Here is a 16,056-nt window from a genome sequence, read left to right on the forward strand (position 1 = left end):
TCCGTACCAAAGGATAACCAAACCCAGATCCTTGGGTTCACATCGTCCATCTTCCTGCACTTGCTAAATACCCCCATTCTGGGAATTGGGGAGCCGTTGTGGCGAGGGTTAGGATGTTCCGCGAAACTTTGCTCCAGCAAACGCCAATCTTCCCCCCATTTGTCCTTTCAAATGTCGCATGTATGCTGCACTGCTTGCAATGTTAGACGGCCTTGGCGGACTCCCGCACTACTGCATCTTCCATTCTATGCGCTCTTTGGCCCTTTCGCCTTTAGAAGGCTCCTTTTGGGCTAGAGGGAGATCACCGTTCTACCCCTCCTTCTGCCTGGCTTCTACAGTAGTATTACGAAGCACGAAAGGATTATGCTCAAGCACGACCCTACATGAAGCACGTACAAGTGTGTAGGGGACTCGAAAGACTACTCGTATGCCTACCAATCCCCTGGAACCTCTACATGTATGTCTGTGCCGGCCAATAGTACCCAGGGCCTAGCACGGCTTAAATGCAACCCGGTCAGACTCTCCCAACAACACAACTTCCTGGCTCCTGGCTCCTGGCTCCTGCCATCTGCATCCGCTATCGCCTCTGAAGGATGCATTTCCATGAGCCAGGGCCGGAGCTGGGCTACTGCTCCTTCCCGAGCAGCGTTAGTGGCGTCAAGCACGAAGAAGAGCGGACCTTTTTCAGGGGGCCAGACCTAACGCAGTGCACTGAAACTAATGCTTGGACCAAGTACAGTTTGGTTTGAGCCAATATCAATGCAAGTACCTCGGTACATGAAAGACCCTTTATTAGGATTGCTTGCTAGCGGATCCTCCAGCAAGCAGATCAAATGCACTATTTGTATTACGGCGGCGCACGGATGCCTTTTTCCGGGTCTGTTGGCTGCGAAAGATGGAGCATGGGATTCCCTGTGTCGGAGCTCCCAACCGAGCTGAGAGCCCAGGCAGTTTGACCGGTCTGGCACGTAAACCAACTGCACAATGCTTTATTCAGATATTAGCCATGCTTTGTTATTGCCCTCTCCCTGTACCAAATAGACTACCGATGCCAAGACAGGAGATACTGAAACGGCACTTCGGCTGGTGATGCACTATTACTTTGTAGACAGACACCTTCCCCTCTCCGGCTTTGACACCGAGACACCGAGAGGCACGGCTCCCAAAGCAACACTGCCGCCCAAAGAGGGGGGTGACACTCGCTCCCTATCTAGGGAGACGCCTTCATCTCCCCCGTCGAATCAGCTCCTGCTCCGGCTTAGAGAGGAGAAGATTATTACCAATTGGCGTTGGGACCAACACACTACTGCACAGCTTGAGCCCCCTGTCGCAGGCATGTGTTCTTGGCCCACGAGGGGAAGTCCCTCCATGCCAGTAGACGGCACAGTTGTGTCAACTGGTCGGAATTCCGAGAGCAGGGTCTTCCTCGAGTCTATGGAGACTGGGAGAGTACGCAGTCCACTTTCCTACGTGGATGGATGTGTGTCCTAGTGCAATCCAAGAGACCGGGGTGTTAATATAAAAGTACTACCCAAATTCCACCGCAGGTGAAGGAGGAGGAGTGAGTCTGTCATCACCTACAAGTAGTAAGCTCTGCATCCGTCGACGGCCTATACATAGAGGAGCCATCCCCGACCCTCCCTTGAGACCGAACATTCCTTCCGATCTACGAAGTACACCTTGCTTTTTTCTTTCTTCTGGACGGATCATCCCTTTCGTCATACATAATCCCACGCTGCACCTCGCAAAAACTTTAAATCTCACCCCTGGTACATCTTCATCGATTGCGACTTTCCTCTCTTACGGACAGCACCCACACAGACACACACATACCTCACCACACACCACACACACGCTCAGACAATATGACGACGACGACGGAACATATCGATCGCAAGTCCCTCTACACGAGCCTTGAGGCGCGTATCGATTACCTCCATCGCTTCTTAGACTTTAACGATTGTGCGTACCAGCAACTCAACACCCAAGCCTCTCATTGAGTAACGTCCTCTAACACCCCCATCACAGCTGATGTTGCTGCTCTCGCCTTCGGCTCCAAGTTCGTCAAGGACATTATACCTGCTGTCGTACATATCGTCTACAGGAAGCTCCTTCAGTTCGATATCACAGCCCGCGCCTTTGAAATCAGGGACACCCGATCCGAGGAGCCTCTTCAAACGATATTAGAGGATGGAAGCCCCGAGCTTCAACGACGCAAGACCTTCCTCAACTCCTACCTTCACAAAATCTGCTCCGATCAGTCCCAATTGGCTTTCTGGCAGTGGCTTGATCAGGTCGGGTAAGTAAAATGACCTTCATCATGATATCTCTACCGTTTCCCCAAGGGACTAACATCTAACTTAATGACAACAGCGCCATGCACGTCGGCCTACGAAGGAAGAACCCCCTTCACGTCGAATACATCCACATCAGCGCCACGCTCTGCCTCATCCAGTCCGTCCTCGTCGAGGGCATCCTCTCCCACCATGGATTCCCCATGTCCAAGAGGATAGCCATGGTCAAGGCCATCAACAAGGTGATCTGGATCCAGAACGACCTCTTCGCCAAGTGGTACGTCCGTGACGGCGAGGAGTTCTCCGAGGAGGCCGCCGAGTCGGCTGCCACCACCGTCGAGAAGCTCAACAGCAGCAGCCAGCCCAACTTGAAGCAGCACGCGCCTTCCACCGCGGCGCCGGCCTGCCCGTTTACCGGAATGGCAAAGGCTATGAAGGAACTTTCGGTTGGTGAGGGGGCGCATTAATGATTTTTGATTTTGGGTGAACGCATGGGAAATCTCTCCACTATCACTAGTACTACTAACAGGGATCGGCGGAGTTTGGATTTGTTACGGATTATGTTTTCATTCGGCGTCGTGTTGCTATAAATTGGCTGTGCTCAAGGCGACATAGTGTTAAACTGGTTAATAAATGAACTACTTTTCGGTACCACCTCTAGCTTTGATATGTCATATGTGCAAGTGACCTCAATAGGTCTTGGCCTACATGTTTCCGATAAGGCCTACTTCGTGCACTCCCTGCCTCCTTTCTCTTATCAACATGAGCCCTGCTAGACGGACGTGCTCTTGCCCAGTCTAGCGCAGACATCCGGGGGGAGATCGACGGACCCGATATCAACTGCCAGGTTGAGGTCAATGCTCAAGACGCACTACTGAAATTGGGACTATCACCCTGCTCACACCAGAGCATTTACATAGATCCCTAGATCAAATTCCGATGATGCCGGAAGCCAGAAGAGGGAGACCCGTCGTATTCTCAACCATAACCGAGTCGTTGGTACACCGACGACCCACACCCACCTCCCAATTCTAGGTTAGCGGTGTTGATAGTCTTGACTTGTAGGTCATGGCGTTAATAGTGAGATAACTTAATTCTTTTAGAGTTGCATTTTCATGTAGGTTAGAGTGGTTAAATACGACATATGAAGGGATTAGGCGAGCTTGGCAAGCTTAGATTCGGGGATTTCGCCATCTTCGCTCCCTTCGGCCTCGACGACAATCCACTAGCTTGTTTCGACCAAACCCCTCAGGACCCCGATATTGGCCCTTATCCCAGATATGACGCTTCCACCGGGTTCCTCGAAGTCTTTTGCCAGGTTCAACGCCATCTCCGCGAAGACGAGAGCATTTTGGTAGTCGCCGTAGTCGTAAAAGACCCCCATAAGATCGAGGTAGAACTCTTGCATCTTGCCATGGAGACCCTCCTCGTTGGCCAGATTGAGAAGTTCTTGGGTCTTGTCGACAGCACTTTCGTAGGGTTCGTTGCCGCTGTGGAGTGAGACTTCCAGCTCCTGGATTCGTCGCCGACGGGTGTCCGATAGTTTGATGTCCTCGGGTGGGGCCGTACATAACGAGCATCGGCATTTGAAACCGAAGAAGTGGGTGGTCATATAATCCCGGTGGTCGGATGCGAGACCCCAGGGAATATCTAGGCCCGTGTTAGCGTGCGTATCTAAGGAACTCGTCTTGGCGAAGACTGCGTTGAATTCATCCTCGTACAATTAAAAGAAATTTCCTCGCCTGGCTCAATATCTCTTAGAGCCATGGCTGTCATCGTAAACTTTTCGTTTGAAAACCGAGCAGAGGCGCTACAGAAGAATGTCAGTATTCCCTCAGAAATGCTTCGCACCTGTTGCCCCCATCATCTTACTTAGGATCACAATCGTGATTGATTCGCTATAATATCATGGTCAGCACACTTTCTTAATGTTGTCCAAACCCACAACCACCTACCGCTATCTCGGGGAAGAGGCCGTTGTGGTTGCCGCCTTCATCCATAGCCACCAGAAAAGAGTTGGTCTTGAAAATGTCATCGACAGTGCTATCGCCTCTGCTCGACGCAAGCCGCAACACCCTATCTTTCCCCAGAAGATTCGCCACGGCCTTCTCGTAAATTTCCTTTCTTTCTTCCTCAAACTCTTCTATGGGGCGCTCCGAGAGAGTCTCCAGCCTGGCATCAATGAGAAGGGAAGGAAGATCGGTTATAAAGACTTCCTTACGCAAGATTTTTTGAGTGGCCACGGCGCCAATACCCTTCCCGGGAATCTCTTCCAACCTGTACTTTATCTCCCCGGAAGCTTCAGAGTTAGTATTCCGTCGGCGATGCTTTCGAGCTCTCCAAGCTGGCTCCGGGTTCCAGAGAGCCCCGGCGATATTCGCCGCCGCCTCTGGGGTCGTGAGCAAGCTTATTCCATCACCGAGATTGTACGTCCCAAAAGTGTAGACGCAGAATTTGACGTCTTCATCCCAGTCCTCGACTTCAGGATAGACACATTGCGGTTCTTCTGTCCATGGGCTCCATTCGCCGGTGCGAGACGCAGTGTAGTCGTCGACTGGCAGAGGACAGGTGCTACGGCGGACAGCCGTACCGCTGAGCGCCTGGCCGTGGTCTGCCGGACATCGGGAGGAAGTTAGCGCCACTGCTAGTGTAGGTGCAGAGAGGAGGATTAACCCTAATAAGGTGGAGTGAAGGTCCATTGCGAAGTCGAAGTGGACGCCAAACCCAGAGAAGTGGTTCCAACCAGGCGAAACGACGTGGCCAGAAGGACCAGAAATCTCAGGTACCGTGTTACTTATGTAAGAAAGCTGAGGAGAGTTGAAACAATGTTGAATCGAGTTTGATCCATACATATTTGAGGCTATATGCCTCGGATCAAATAATAATACACGTCGGGTAATTGGGCTATTCCAGACCAGAAAGCAATTTTATCCAGTGGACTGTCTTTACTCCTTTCGTTCACTCTTTGGCATTTCACGGGAATAGGACATAGTCCAAGGCCCGACTAGAATGGGCTTTCACGTTTCTCGTCCGAACAAAGGCACGCGCCTGGGAGGTTGCTATTCCATCTTCAAATTGACACACACCGACATTGCAAACCGTAACCCTAACAATACAGTCCAAGGAGGAAAATATCGTAAAATAGAACATCATATAGAAAAGAAGAGACGAAAGAAGAAAGGGTAGGAAAAAATGAAAAAGAGAAAATAATGATAACAGACGGAACAAAGAGCAGGTACCCGGTATCTGCATTATTAGACGATAGGAGACAGGAAATTTCAGCGCAGCTGCAGAATATAAACATGACCATTGACGGGATAAGAAAAACTTCGGCTGCTGAGTACTTCAAATGAATGACATGAGCGAAAGATTCTTGGAGTATCAACTCACTAACGAACGATGTGATGCAGACAAGGGGGGTCGGGAGAGGATTTCAAACCTATGCAGACTCACTCCATGAATAGTTTGGCATCGCATGAGGCCGAGGCGCCTTGCGACAAGTCTGAAGATGCCGATTGAAGTTACTCCGCTTGTTTTTGATCTTCTCGCCACAATGCTCGCAAGGAAATATCTCCTTATCCTGACCGTGGTTCGTTTTAAGATGATATTTAATACCCCTGTTATTTGCCGCTTGGTAGTGACACATGGGGCATTTCGTCGGTTTATAGTGTGTTCGCACATGAGACCTGAAGTTCTTAGTATGTGTAGAGATTGTGCATCTCGTGGATGAAGTAGCATGTTTTAGAGAAGTGAGATGAGATTGCACGAAGGAAGAGACTTACCTAAGTTTGCACAGCTGCTTATACTTTTTCGTATTTGAACAAGAGAATCGCCCGCCCTCGACCCTTGCGAACTTGCAGCTATAGAACACTTTCCCATTTTCATGAACTTTATGGGTCCATTCCGCCGGCCCAGGCATGGGAACTTCCTCGTATTTATGCTTTCCCCTCTGTGGAACCACCAGCACACCGTCCGGAGTCGAGCCATCATCCCAATACCGATCGCCAACATTGTCTTCCAAGTCCTCGCTATCACCCGCCTAATGATGGGCGGCAACGACCTCGGAAGGGGAGTTGGAGATGTTGATATTGGAACTAGGGCTAGCTCCGGCGGCCTCGTATGACTCGGCGCAGTCAGACGGGCTGGTAGGCACAGTCAGGATGTCGAAGTAACTCGCCGGTGTTGAAACATCAACTTCCAGCTCTGGTGGGAGGTACTGGTCTAACAGCGACAGGTCATCGAAATCGATGTCATCCCAGTCTCCGTTGATGGCCCACGGATCATTCATTTTCCAGACTGAGTGGGTGGATTAATGGAAGAGGTCCAAGTCAAGGCCGTTGGATGCTTCATATCGTTAGAACATTCAAGGGAACAGTAGAGATGTAAGGTAGTGTTGCACAATATGTCAGGACGCACAAATAGACGCGAGCCTTTCGGAAGGCCCAAAAACCGAACAAGTGAAGTATTAATATCAAAGACAGCCAGGACTCAAGAGACGGATCAGTGCAACGCATCAATGGCACCGTCTAATCAATCACCACTTAAATCCCCGATATGGTACACACCCCTTCCTAAGTAAAGTGTTAGCAATGCGATAATAGGAGGAAGTTTCACCAATAGGTGAGGTGACTTACTTTCCGCTAAGCGGTAACTGCCATATTCGTGAAGCGCGCTGGCGCGGCGAGGAATGCCTCAGTCACGAACGAGGACTGCCGGATTCATCAGCTTTAATACTTCACCCACACTCCCCATTTACGTGCTCAATAAAACATGGTAGACTCAATCCTTCCCCTCTTTTCCCCTCCCCTCTTCTCAATGCTTCTGTAGGCATCTTCCTTGGCGTTAACTTGGTTGTTGTGCTCGGCCTCCAGGCGACCGCGGTTCGCCTGCAAGTAGTGCTGATGCCTGGCCACAGAGTTCCCACTCCTCCTACAATCTTCGCAACTTGTGTGAAAACCATTGGCGATACAGATAATAACAACAGGACTCCAGTTGGCTCTTAACGCCATGTTCTGCAAGCCAGCCTGGTTTCGCAGATGGGGGCCGGATGTCCTCCGTGTGGGATTGGCTACTCAACCAGCCGGACCCCCCTCCTTCCTCCCCCCCTCCCGGTACAAACAGTCGTCATTTGAAAGAGGCCCAGCATTAGCTCAGATATTGCTACCTGAATGTCTTGAATTGCGTAGAGCCCGGCCATGGTGCGCTGTTGGCGAACCGCGCCATCTCGCTGGGCCTCCAACTGGGGCTCCCAGGCGCATGTATCTCGCAGCGAATTGAGGCGGTGATTGCCCAATTCCGTCAAAGGCGCAACCACCAGGATCAAAAATGTCTACGAAAATTCCCAATTGCGCATTCGAATGCTGGCTTCAACTCGGCATATATCTATGCAGATTCACCCAATGGAGACATTCCGTTTTGTCACGACGGCCGTATATGCGCAGATACCGACTCGTTTGGAAACTGGTAGAAGATCCGTACGGGTTTCTGAAATGGGAATTATCATATGATGGTTTGTCTACACGCTGTTGCGCAGGTTGAGTCCACTGTTGGCTCAAGTGATGGGCCTCCGAAGACAGACAGGCTCCCCTGTCTCGGTTGCTTGTGTGGCCTTTTCGAGTGATGTTGAATTATATCACAGTTCACATCCCGGATTCCCGAGTCTGCGAAAGACATAATATATAAATCACAAAATAACTCCCTTGTTTTCGACATAAATTTCCTCATCTCAACCGTCACACTGACAGCATTAGATGAGATTGAAGCATTCATGAGATACATCTTGTTCCTCATAAGTTCCCATCACCTGGCACCTATCCCGAATCTCCTGTCCTTCAAATTTGATATCTCTAGAGAACTCTCCTTCCAAAATTGGCCATGGGGAGTATCGGAGCTCTAGGTCCTGCTAGTCGAGGTATGCCCTCTTGCGATTCATGGCGTGATCAAGGACTTACCTTCCTGACCCAGTGTGTGTGTACCAATGCAAGCTAACATATGCAACCTTTAGAAGCGCCGAGGAGGATTAGTGAGCTACCTTCTCCTCTGAGAAGACAGTTCTACCCACCGGTGGTCTTTCTAGACGTCCTCGAAAGGGCCGGCTCATCGAACCAACGCAGCATACGTTTGGATTCCGACGTATCGCTGGAAAGATCTCTAGACCCCGAGCAGATCTTCCGCGGATTTGTCAATCGGCTGGCGCTGATTTGCCAGAATGAACCCAGCGGAAACACCGTGACGGCGGCGGCAATTTTACAGGAACCAGACAAGGTGCTGTATGTATTCGCCTCAAACGCCAGGCCCAAATCGAAGCACCGAAAGCTACGGGAATCTGTGTGGTTGATCCTTAGGCTTTTGAGCTCCTGGACGCAGTCGGGGCGATCAGGACAAAGTGGAAATGAAGGCCTTGTTCTGAACCTTGTTCTGAACCTTGTCCTCGTACTTAATCATTTAAGGATCAGGTCATACCTGAGCTGTCTTGGGGAGCATCTGAAGGACTGCATCCAGGCATTGAGGAACAGCGAGAAAGGTGGAAAGAGTACAGAAGGTGGTAAGATAATATATACTCTTTTCCTATCCACTTAGAGGGCCAACTAACCCTTGTAGATCGTCTTCTCATACCTCTCCTTGAAAACTTGACGGTCTTGGCCTCGACTGCTCTGGAAAGGGCTAAGGCCAATCTCGACTCTGGTAGGTCGCACCTAACAAGATCCAGCAAGACAAGTAGTTTCATTCATCGAAGCTGACGATGTTTTCCTAACCCAACCTAATCAGAGGTATCCAAAAACAATTACCTCTCTGCCATCAAGGCAGTAATTGAATCCATTGATGGAATCTACTCCTCGAGTCAAGTCTTTTATAGAATCCGCCTCTGGCTTGTTAATGAGGAGCGTCTCCACAACTCTGGATGTTGGTACGAGGTCTGTCACGTCTCGGAACGGCTGAGTGCTTACAGAAAGGCGGCCGAGACATTCCTGCTCGCACGGGAACTGTGGCCCAGCCTCTTTGACCAGTTTGATGTTCAGTTCCTCGACTCTATCCCGAAAGGCCCGTGTCCACTATTGGGCGCCGCGAAGACTGCCCAGCAGTTTATCCGAGTGCTCACCTCAGATGAAGCAGCGCTGGCAAGATCCAGAGACGAGGTGGATAGACTCAACACTGTCGGAGACTTCGACGGCCAGCTTGAGGAAAAGTGGAACAGCAACATCAAGCCTATCGTTCATGCAGAGATTCAGCTGCACCACTGGCTTGAAAATAACGGTGGGACTGCCCCTCATCGGTTCTTCAACATGTACACGTACATCGGCTCAAGCAAGCCCACCTGCAAGCTGTGTGCGTACTACTTCGATGAGCACCCCACCGATGTCAAGGTTCGAACTTCACACGGGAATGTCTATTCGGCGTGGGCATACCCGCCGGTCTACATGGACCAAGGCGAAAGAGGCCAGAAAACTCGCCTAAGGGTGATGCACAGCATGAAAAAGAGAATTGTGGCCGACATCTTCCGTCTGTTGACGGAGAGGGTTGGACATCGCAGGGCCCACGACTCGACCGACCAATGGCAGGAAAGCGTTCGGCTCCCACCTCGTGTCAACACAGATATCATGTCAGACTATTTGGACTTCATGTCCGATACAATGGATAATCTGAGTCTTGCTGGTGAGCCCGATATTGATACAACCCACTCAACGCCAAGACGGCAAGAAAGAGGCTCGAATAATACAGACACGCCTTCACAAACTCGACTTTCGATACCGCAAGAAACGGTTGGCCCTCCACCTCTTTCCGAGGCAGATACCATTGCGAGATATTTGGAATTCATCTCGGATACCATGGATAACCTGAGTCTTTCTGGTGAGCCCGCCGTCGAGACGGACGACGTAGCTGGTAGCTGGGATCGCAGAGGTTCGGATACGGACACACCCTCGACATCTCAGCTTCCGGCATCCCAACTGGCTTCATCTACATCTGCGGATGGCGAAGACATACTCGCCACCGAGACCGAAGCAGAGTCCGATAGCGGTCGAAGGAATGGTATTCCGCTCTCTCTAGCCGGGTTGAGATCTACGTCATTTTCGACCCGCGGATCGTGAACGCTACGCCTTTTATTCCGTCACCCTCGCTATTATTCCATCACCTTTCATCACCCTTTAGGTGATCAAAAATAGCGAGGGTGACGGAATGGAGCGTGTTGCACTCACGACCTTTCAATAAGCCAATGCTTAGGCTTCCTTTCTTTCTAGTCTTTCTAGCAGAAAGATAAGAGCCTTACAGCTGCACCTGTCACACCGGTGGCCCTACCGGTAGTACGCATTGCGCAGTCGAGGGAATTTGAGCCCGCTGATCGCTGATTGGGACGCATGCGTAAACTACTAGAACATCGCATGCGCCCAGCAGCGATTGCTCAAATTCCCTCGACTGCGCACTGCTCGTGTAGCTTAGGAGCTTAAGAGCAGGCTGAAAATAAACAGCCGGACAGGCGCATAGTGCTTGTCTTAAAAAATGGGATGGTGGGAAGGAGGGGGGAGGGAGGGGAGAGCGAGAGAGAGAGAGAGAGAGAGGGAGACGGAGAACGAGGGGGCGGAGAGGGGGTCTCATTTCTGGCATCTCATCAATCACCCTATGGGATGCCGTCCTGTCTTTACGGTTCTGTGATTATTATTATTTTTATTTGAATATGACTGAAGCTATGTACAATTCCTATTCAAGATTACCATGAACGGTGAATAGCCTGGAGACAGAGCCAGGTTAACTCTGACCTTCCCTGTCGAATGCGTTGTATTCGCCAAGCTGTGGACCGCCTGCGGTCATCTGTGATGGGAAGCCAGCGCCGAGGTCAGCGTTTGGCAAGGGCCAAAACTCCCATCCAGGGTACGCTTGCTGGGAGAAGTCTGGCAAGTAGTAGTTCGAAATGTCTTCGTGAGCCTTGTTACCAGACGAGGCATCAAGTTGACAAATGCATCCGCCTGCGTCTGCCGTGCAATTATGATCCGCATCGCAATGCAGAGAAATTCCCGAATCGCGGAAGCCGGCTTCCGGGCTCGGGATATAGGACTCGGGCTGTGCATCCGCCAGCGATGAGGTATCACCGGACTCGCTCATGGGAGGTAGTGAAGGGGACGGCTGGACCCGAGTCTGGGAGGAAACTCGGTTCCGCTGGGGGGCGAGCCTGCGTAAAGGGATGGGTGCCCCCGGTGCGGTATTAGTTCTAGAGCTGGAGCCCGTTTGGGCGGTGGGTTCGAGGGATGGTGGTCTTGCGGAAGAGGATCGTCGAGTGGGGATGTTTTGAGGCCGCCTGGCCACCGAGAGAGACGAGGACCCAAATCTGCCTTTGCAGTTTCTCAAGGCGAAGGCTACGTAGACGTCGACGACGGTTTCTAGCGCTCGGAGGATCTGGAAGCGCCGGCCAGGATCGAGATCAGGCACATGGGAGAGTTCCCTTTGAAGCCCGTCGCAAAGGATCCCAGTGGCTTTCTTTAACTCATCTTTGACTTCGTGGTGTTCAATAACGGGCTCGAATTCTAAATAATTGTAAGTGGGAGAAATACCAAGCATTGATAAAATGTTTAACAAGCACATACCTGGTTGAGGGACGTCGGGATCTGTCGGAAAGATAAGCCTGCAAATCTGCTCCCAGGTTTGGATCTTGCCATTTGCCTTCCTGTCGACGAGAGTCTTGCTCATCTCGTCCGTAATCCCATCCTCAGGATCTTGCGTTGGCTTATTACGGCCCTCAGGTTCGCACATCTGGTCCTTCGGCAATTCTGAATGTCTATCGAGAGCCTCTTCGGAAGGAAATCCCTTCTTACACCGGCGACACTGATGCATCACGGCGCCTCCTCGGCGATGCCATGTCTGGATGTGGCGCCTGGGAGTTTCACGGTCAGTAAAATTATACGAAGACACGAATATTGTTACCGTCTCCTTACTTGAGCTCGGGAATGCCGATGATGGGCTTTCGGCAGCAATTCTCATAGTCGCGGATATTGAAGCGCAGTGGATTGCGCTTCCTGTATGGGCAACTGAACGCAGACTGCTGGGTGGCTGTCTTGGCCCTCTTCCGGCTCATATCGTCGGGTGAGAGCAGGTCGTCCCCGCCATTCCCGCCTGGCTGATCGCTCGTAAAATCGTCGCCACCATCCCCGGCTTGTTGGGAAGTGCGTTTGCGGCTATTTGACCCTCCAGCTCCTCTCTGTTCTGATGAGCTCATGGAAGTTGTGCCCGAATTATCCCATGATGAATTATCTCCAGGAGAGGCTTGGTAATAAACATTATTCGAAGTCCAGCCGAGCTGGCGGGCAACAACATCGACATCCTCTAGGCATCTAATGACAGCATCCAGAATCTTAAGAGGTACTTGCGCATTCGAGGAACCGACACCATACGCTTCTCGCAAAATGGAATGGCCTATCCTTTCGACAACAGCTGGATCGTAGCTGTTAACTTCAGGCGGAGCACACCATGGTTCGCGAAGGCACTCTTGTCGAGGGCGGACACAGCTCTCCTGTTCCGAAGATATTTCCTCGTGAGGCGGACTCCGAGAACCCCTGAGACGACGATGTAGGGACTTGTCAGCAGCCTCTTGCGTATCCGAAAGTGATGACCGGCGTGGGAATAAGATCAAGCTTCGATGGCTGGGGAAGGTCGGAAGGGATTTTGTTCGGTTGTGCACTTTGGCGCGAGCTTCCGCTCGTATCTCTCGGAACTGGGCGAAGGTAAGAGGTGCGGAAGAAGTAGGAGATGTACTCAAGTGAGATGGGTCGGACCCCCCGCGGGGTCTAATTCCTCTCTTCCTTGAGCGGCGTAACCTTATCGGGAGACTCAGGGTTTGAAACTCATTGGGCTGAGGTGAAATGGGTCTTGAGCTCTCCTCGGCGCCGTCAGACTCCTCCATAATGACATGTATTTGGGGAGAGAATGGACGGCGGTGATGCGGGACAGCCTCAGGATAGACCGAATCCAGCGGTTGGGGCAAATCAAATTCCTTGTAGAGCCCGGCTTCCTGTTCGCTCAAGAAGGTTAACGGGCTCCCCGGAAATGTTCCTGGGGTACTCGGAGTGGACGCGATGCTCGAGGCAGAGTAAGTGAGCGACTCCGCGCAAGAGCTTGTTGAGGACGGGCTCCGACAGTGACCCAGCGCATCGTGGCCGAACCCCGCACTTGGTGATGGGAGCTCTTCTATCTCGCTAACAGAAGCTGCTAGGCTTGAGCTTCTTGTCCTTTTGTGAAACGGCATTGCTAGACGTTTGGGGGAATCGAGCCACGAGAAGGGAATGGTGTGGGAATAAGGAAGCTCCTCATCTTCCGTAGGATGGGCCAGATGCGCAGACATGTGGATAAAGCGGCAGCAGTAGAGATGACTTGAAGTGGGTATAGGATATGTTGAATGAAGCTTTGAAGTAATAATGAGGTTGCTAATTGATTGGCGTTTGGTTCAAGGCAGCAAGTAGTTCGAAAGTGTCGATGGATCACAAGAGATCAACGGAAATCAGGTTGCAAGAATGACAAGAAGGACGGTTCCTCCCGACGTCCCTCAAGAAGTCAATGAAGGCGGGCTCTCCACCTGCGCCGTGGTTCGCATCCCGTCTGTCGGCAGGCAGCCAACGTCATGGTAAGAAGTGGAAGAACTGGCGCAGGCTGCCTTCTTCCCTCTCACCCATTATTAGCCCTGCAGCCCAGATCCTGCAGCGATTGAAGATCGCTGATTCGCTTATGGAGATCACCATGAGCTGCTGATGGCGGGTTGGCTGTGTCTTTCATTGGCCCTCCTGACAAACCCCTGCAGTAGATGGCTCTCCCGTTTCAGGGGACATTAAGAAGATGATGGGAGGGCCCGGTTGGCTCCTTGGAGGGCAGGCCCTAGATCAAAAGACAACCAGTCGGCGAAATCAAGGGTTTTCGAAACTCGAAATTACTTCGCTTGGTGGAAACATTGTGTTCATGAGATGTTCCATGACAGTTCACAGGGCTGCAGGGGTTGTCGCTCCCCACCCCCGACCCCTTCTTCCCGGGTCGGCATCCCAGAAGACTTGTCTCTTGGTGCAATTGTTCATGAAGCACTGACTGCATGGGTGGCAATCGTTCTTGAATTTGATCGTGAGTGCGGTCTGATGGTGAAGTCCATCGAGTCGTATAGGGACTGTTCGGGATATAAAGGAGAAATGAATCTCTTCTGATTGGAAGCAAATGATGGAAGAGAAATCTAAACAAAGTTTCCTGTATCACTGTCTTCGATAAAAACGAAACCATCTTGCGCGCACAAATGGCTGATCGTCGCGACTCAATGCCGCTGTCCAGCGGCTGCACATCAACGTATGCAACCTGGTCCAACGCCCCGATCACTGGTCTGCCACGTACAGATTGCTAACCCTAAGTGTCCAGTAGCAGCAGCAGACCCGTAGATGGCGGCGCTAGTGGCATGCTGGACGCCTTCATGTACGACACGTCGTCGATCCAGGAACGGCTCTTATTCCCTTCATCTGCAGCCTGTCAATCGTCGAGAAACGCGAGCGTCTTGGCCGTGATCTCGCGGTGTGACTCTTTGATGAATAGCAGCTCTAATAGCAGCTGCGGGAATTCTTCCGATCTTGTTCTCTCGGAGTGAATAATTGGGCGGAAGCAGTGGGGAGGGTCCGGCCTGGACCAAGCAAAGCTCCCTTTTCCCTTTCCACAGAACCACGACCAGCGATGGTCCCCAACCCTCGATCCCGCCAGCCAAACCTCCAATTGTATCCGCATCCGACTCTTCAGACCTCGATCTATTGCATGCGTCTTCAAGCATATTCACGAGTCAGCTTGCATCTCTTTCCCCGGATAATGACGATTTGGAACCAAAGAATGGGAATAGACTAGGCCAGCATCCCTGCCGGGCCAAATTATTCCCACCACCCAAAGCTTCCCCAAAAGAGAACCGCAACACCACATTGGTCTCGTATAAGTACGACCCAACCCTCCCAAAGTGCCTCCCATCAACCTCACGGACGCATGAAGACGGAAGCGAACCATAAAATGCGCTCGAATATATAATCAAACCTCCCGGGAAAGTAGCCGGATGACGAAGACGGTCCTCCCGCAGAACAAATGCAACTCTCGGCGAAGGAGATGCCGCTCTTCGCGGGGGTGGAAGAGCATAAGCCCGGTCTGATTAGATGACCGACTTGATGGTCGAGGTTTTGGACATCTTTAGGACTCCTATTTGAGCGCAGAGCGAACAAGAGAAGGAGAGATTCTCCAGAGGACGCAAAGTATAAAGGAACCGGCAAAGTCGTGCTTGGGGCACTTACAACCCGGAAACTCGTCATTAGCATCAAACCCAGTTTCGAAGATTTTTGTTTCTCGGGAAAAAAAAAAAAAAAAAAAAAAACCAGCTCCATAACACCATGCGTCTCTCGCTCGGGGTCCTCGTCGCTTCCTTCACGGCCGCCCTGGCGGCTCCGGCTCCCGAAGCCGAACCAAACACCATCGAACGACGCGCCCCTTCTTGCAACATCGTCAGCGATGCCTGCTACATCAGCTGCGCCGGTGGAAGTGCATACCTCAACTGTTACGGTTCTTACGTATGTCACATGGCACTTCACATCTTGTTAATGGCCCGTCATGGCTCGCCGTACTAATGGATCCATCTCATGGGCGTGTAGTGCGTGGCTACAGGAACTGCTGGCAATTATGGATACTGCAAATGCAAGTGTCGTTACGGCTAGGCTAGATCTCGGAAGAGGATATTCACAGTCAGATAAAATGAGAAAGAAAAGAAAATAAAAAATGTATT

At 51.4% G+C, this 16,056-nt stretch overlaps 5 protein-coding genes and 1 pseudogene across 5 annotated transcripts; 3 read left to right on the forward strand and 3 right to left on the reverse strand.

Moving 5' to 3' along the window:
• Nucleotides 1-1,865: 1,865 nt before the first annotated feature.
• On the forward strand, nucleotides 1,866-2,761 carry SAPIO_CDS7423 (uncharacterized protein; the record flags this gene model as incomplete). The annotated part of the gene is made up of 3 exons (XM_016789291.1): nucleotides 1,866-1,962; nucleotides 2,029-2,299; nucleotides 2,374-2,761. The coding sequence occupies 3 exons, from the start codon at nucleotides 1,866-1,868 to the stop codon at nucleotides 2,759-2,761; spliced, it is 756 nt and encodes a 251-aa protein (XP_016641118.1).
• Nucleotides 2,762-3,519: 758 nt separating this feature from the next.
• Nucleotides 3,520-4,993, reverse strand: SAPIO_CDS7424 (uncharacterized protein; the record flags this gene model as incomplete). Its single annotated transcript, XM_016789292.1, has 4 exons — nucleotides 3,520-3,944; nucleotides 4,016-4,104; nucleotides 4,167-4,192; nucleotides 4,250-4,993. 4 exons carry the CDS (start codon nucleotides 4,991-4,993, stop codon nucleotides 3,520-3,522), a joined length of 1,284 nt encoding a protein of 427 aa, XP_016641119.1.
• A 1,340-nt stretch (nucleotides 4,994-6,333) lies between these two features.
• SAPIO_CDS7425 lies at nucleotides 6,334-6,582 on the reverse strand (annotated as a pseudogene; the record flags this gene model as incomplete).
• A 1,586-nt stretch (nucleotides 6,583-8,168) lies between these two features.
• On the forward strand, nucleotides 8,169-10,381 carry SAPIO_CDS7426 (uncharacterized protein; the record flags this gene model as incomplete). Its single annotated transcript, XM_016789293.1, has 5 exons — nucleotides 8,169-8,205; nucleotides 8,299-8,563; nucleotides 8,750-8,838; nucleotides 8,895-8,978; nucleotides 9,063-10,381. The coding sequence occupies 5 exons, from the start codon at nucleotides 8,169-8,171 to the stop codon at nucleotides 10,379-10,381; spliced, it is 1,794 nt and encodes a 597-aa protein (XP_016641120.1).
• A 655-nt stretch (nucleotides 10,382-11,036) lies between these two features.
• Nucleotides 11,037-13,620, reverse strand: SAPIO_CDS7427 (uncharacterized protein; the record flags this gene model as incomplete). Its single annotated transcript, XM_016789294.1, has 3 exons — nucleotides 11,037-11,809; nucleotides 11,870-12,156; nucleotides 12,218-13,620. 3 exons carry the CDS (start codon nucleotides 13,618-13,620, stop codon nucleotides 11,037-11,039), a joined length of 2,463 nt encoding a protein of 820 aa, XP_016641121.1.
• A 2,047-nt stretch (nucleotides 13,621-15,667) lies between these two features.
• On the forward strand, nucleotides 15,668-15,988 carry SAPIO_CDS7428 (uncharacterized protein; the record flags this gene model as incomplete). The annotated part of the gene is made up of 2 exons (XM_016789295.1): nucleotides 15,668-15,844; nucleotides 15,926-15,988. 2 exons carry the CDS (start codon nucleotides 15,668-15,670, stop codon nucleotides 15,986-15,988), a joined length of 240 nt encoding a protein of 79 aa, XP_016641122.1.
• Nucleotides 15,989-16,056: the final 68 nt, after the last annotated feature.

Source organism: Scedosporium apiospermum (genome assembly GCF_000732125.1).
Source record: "Scedosporium apiospermum strain IHEM 14462 chromosome Unknown SEQ_SAPIO_0110, whole genome shotgun sequence".
Lineage (NCBI taxonomy): Eukaryota > Fungi > Ascomycota > Sordariomycetes > Microascales > Microascaceae > Scedosporium > Scedosporium apiospermum.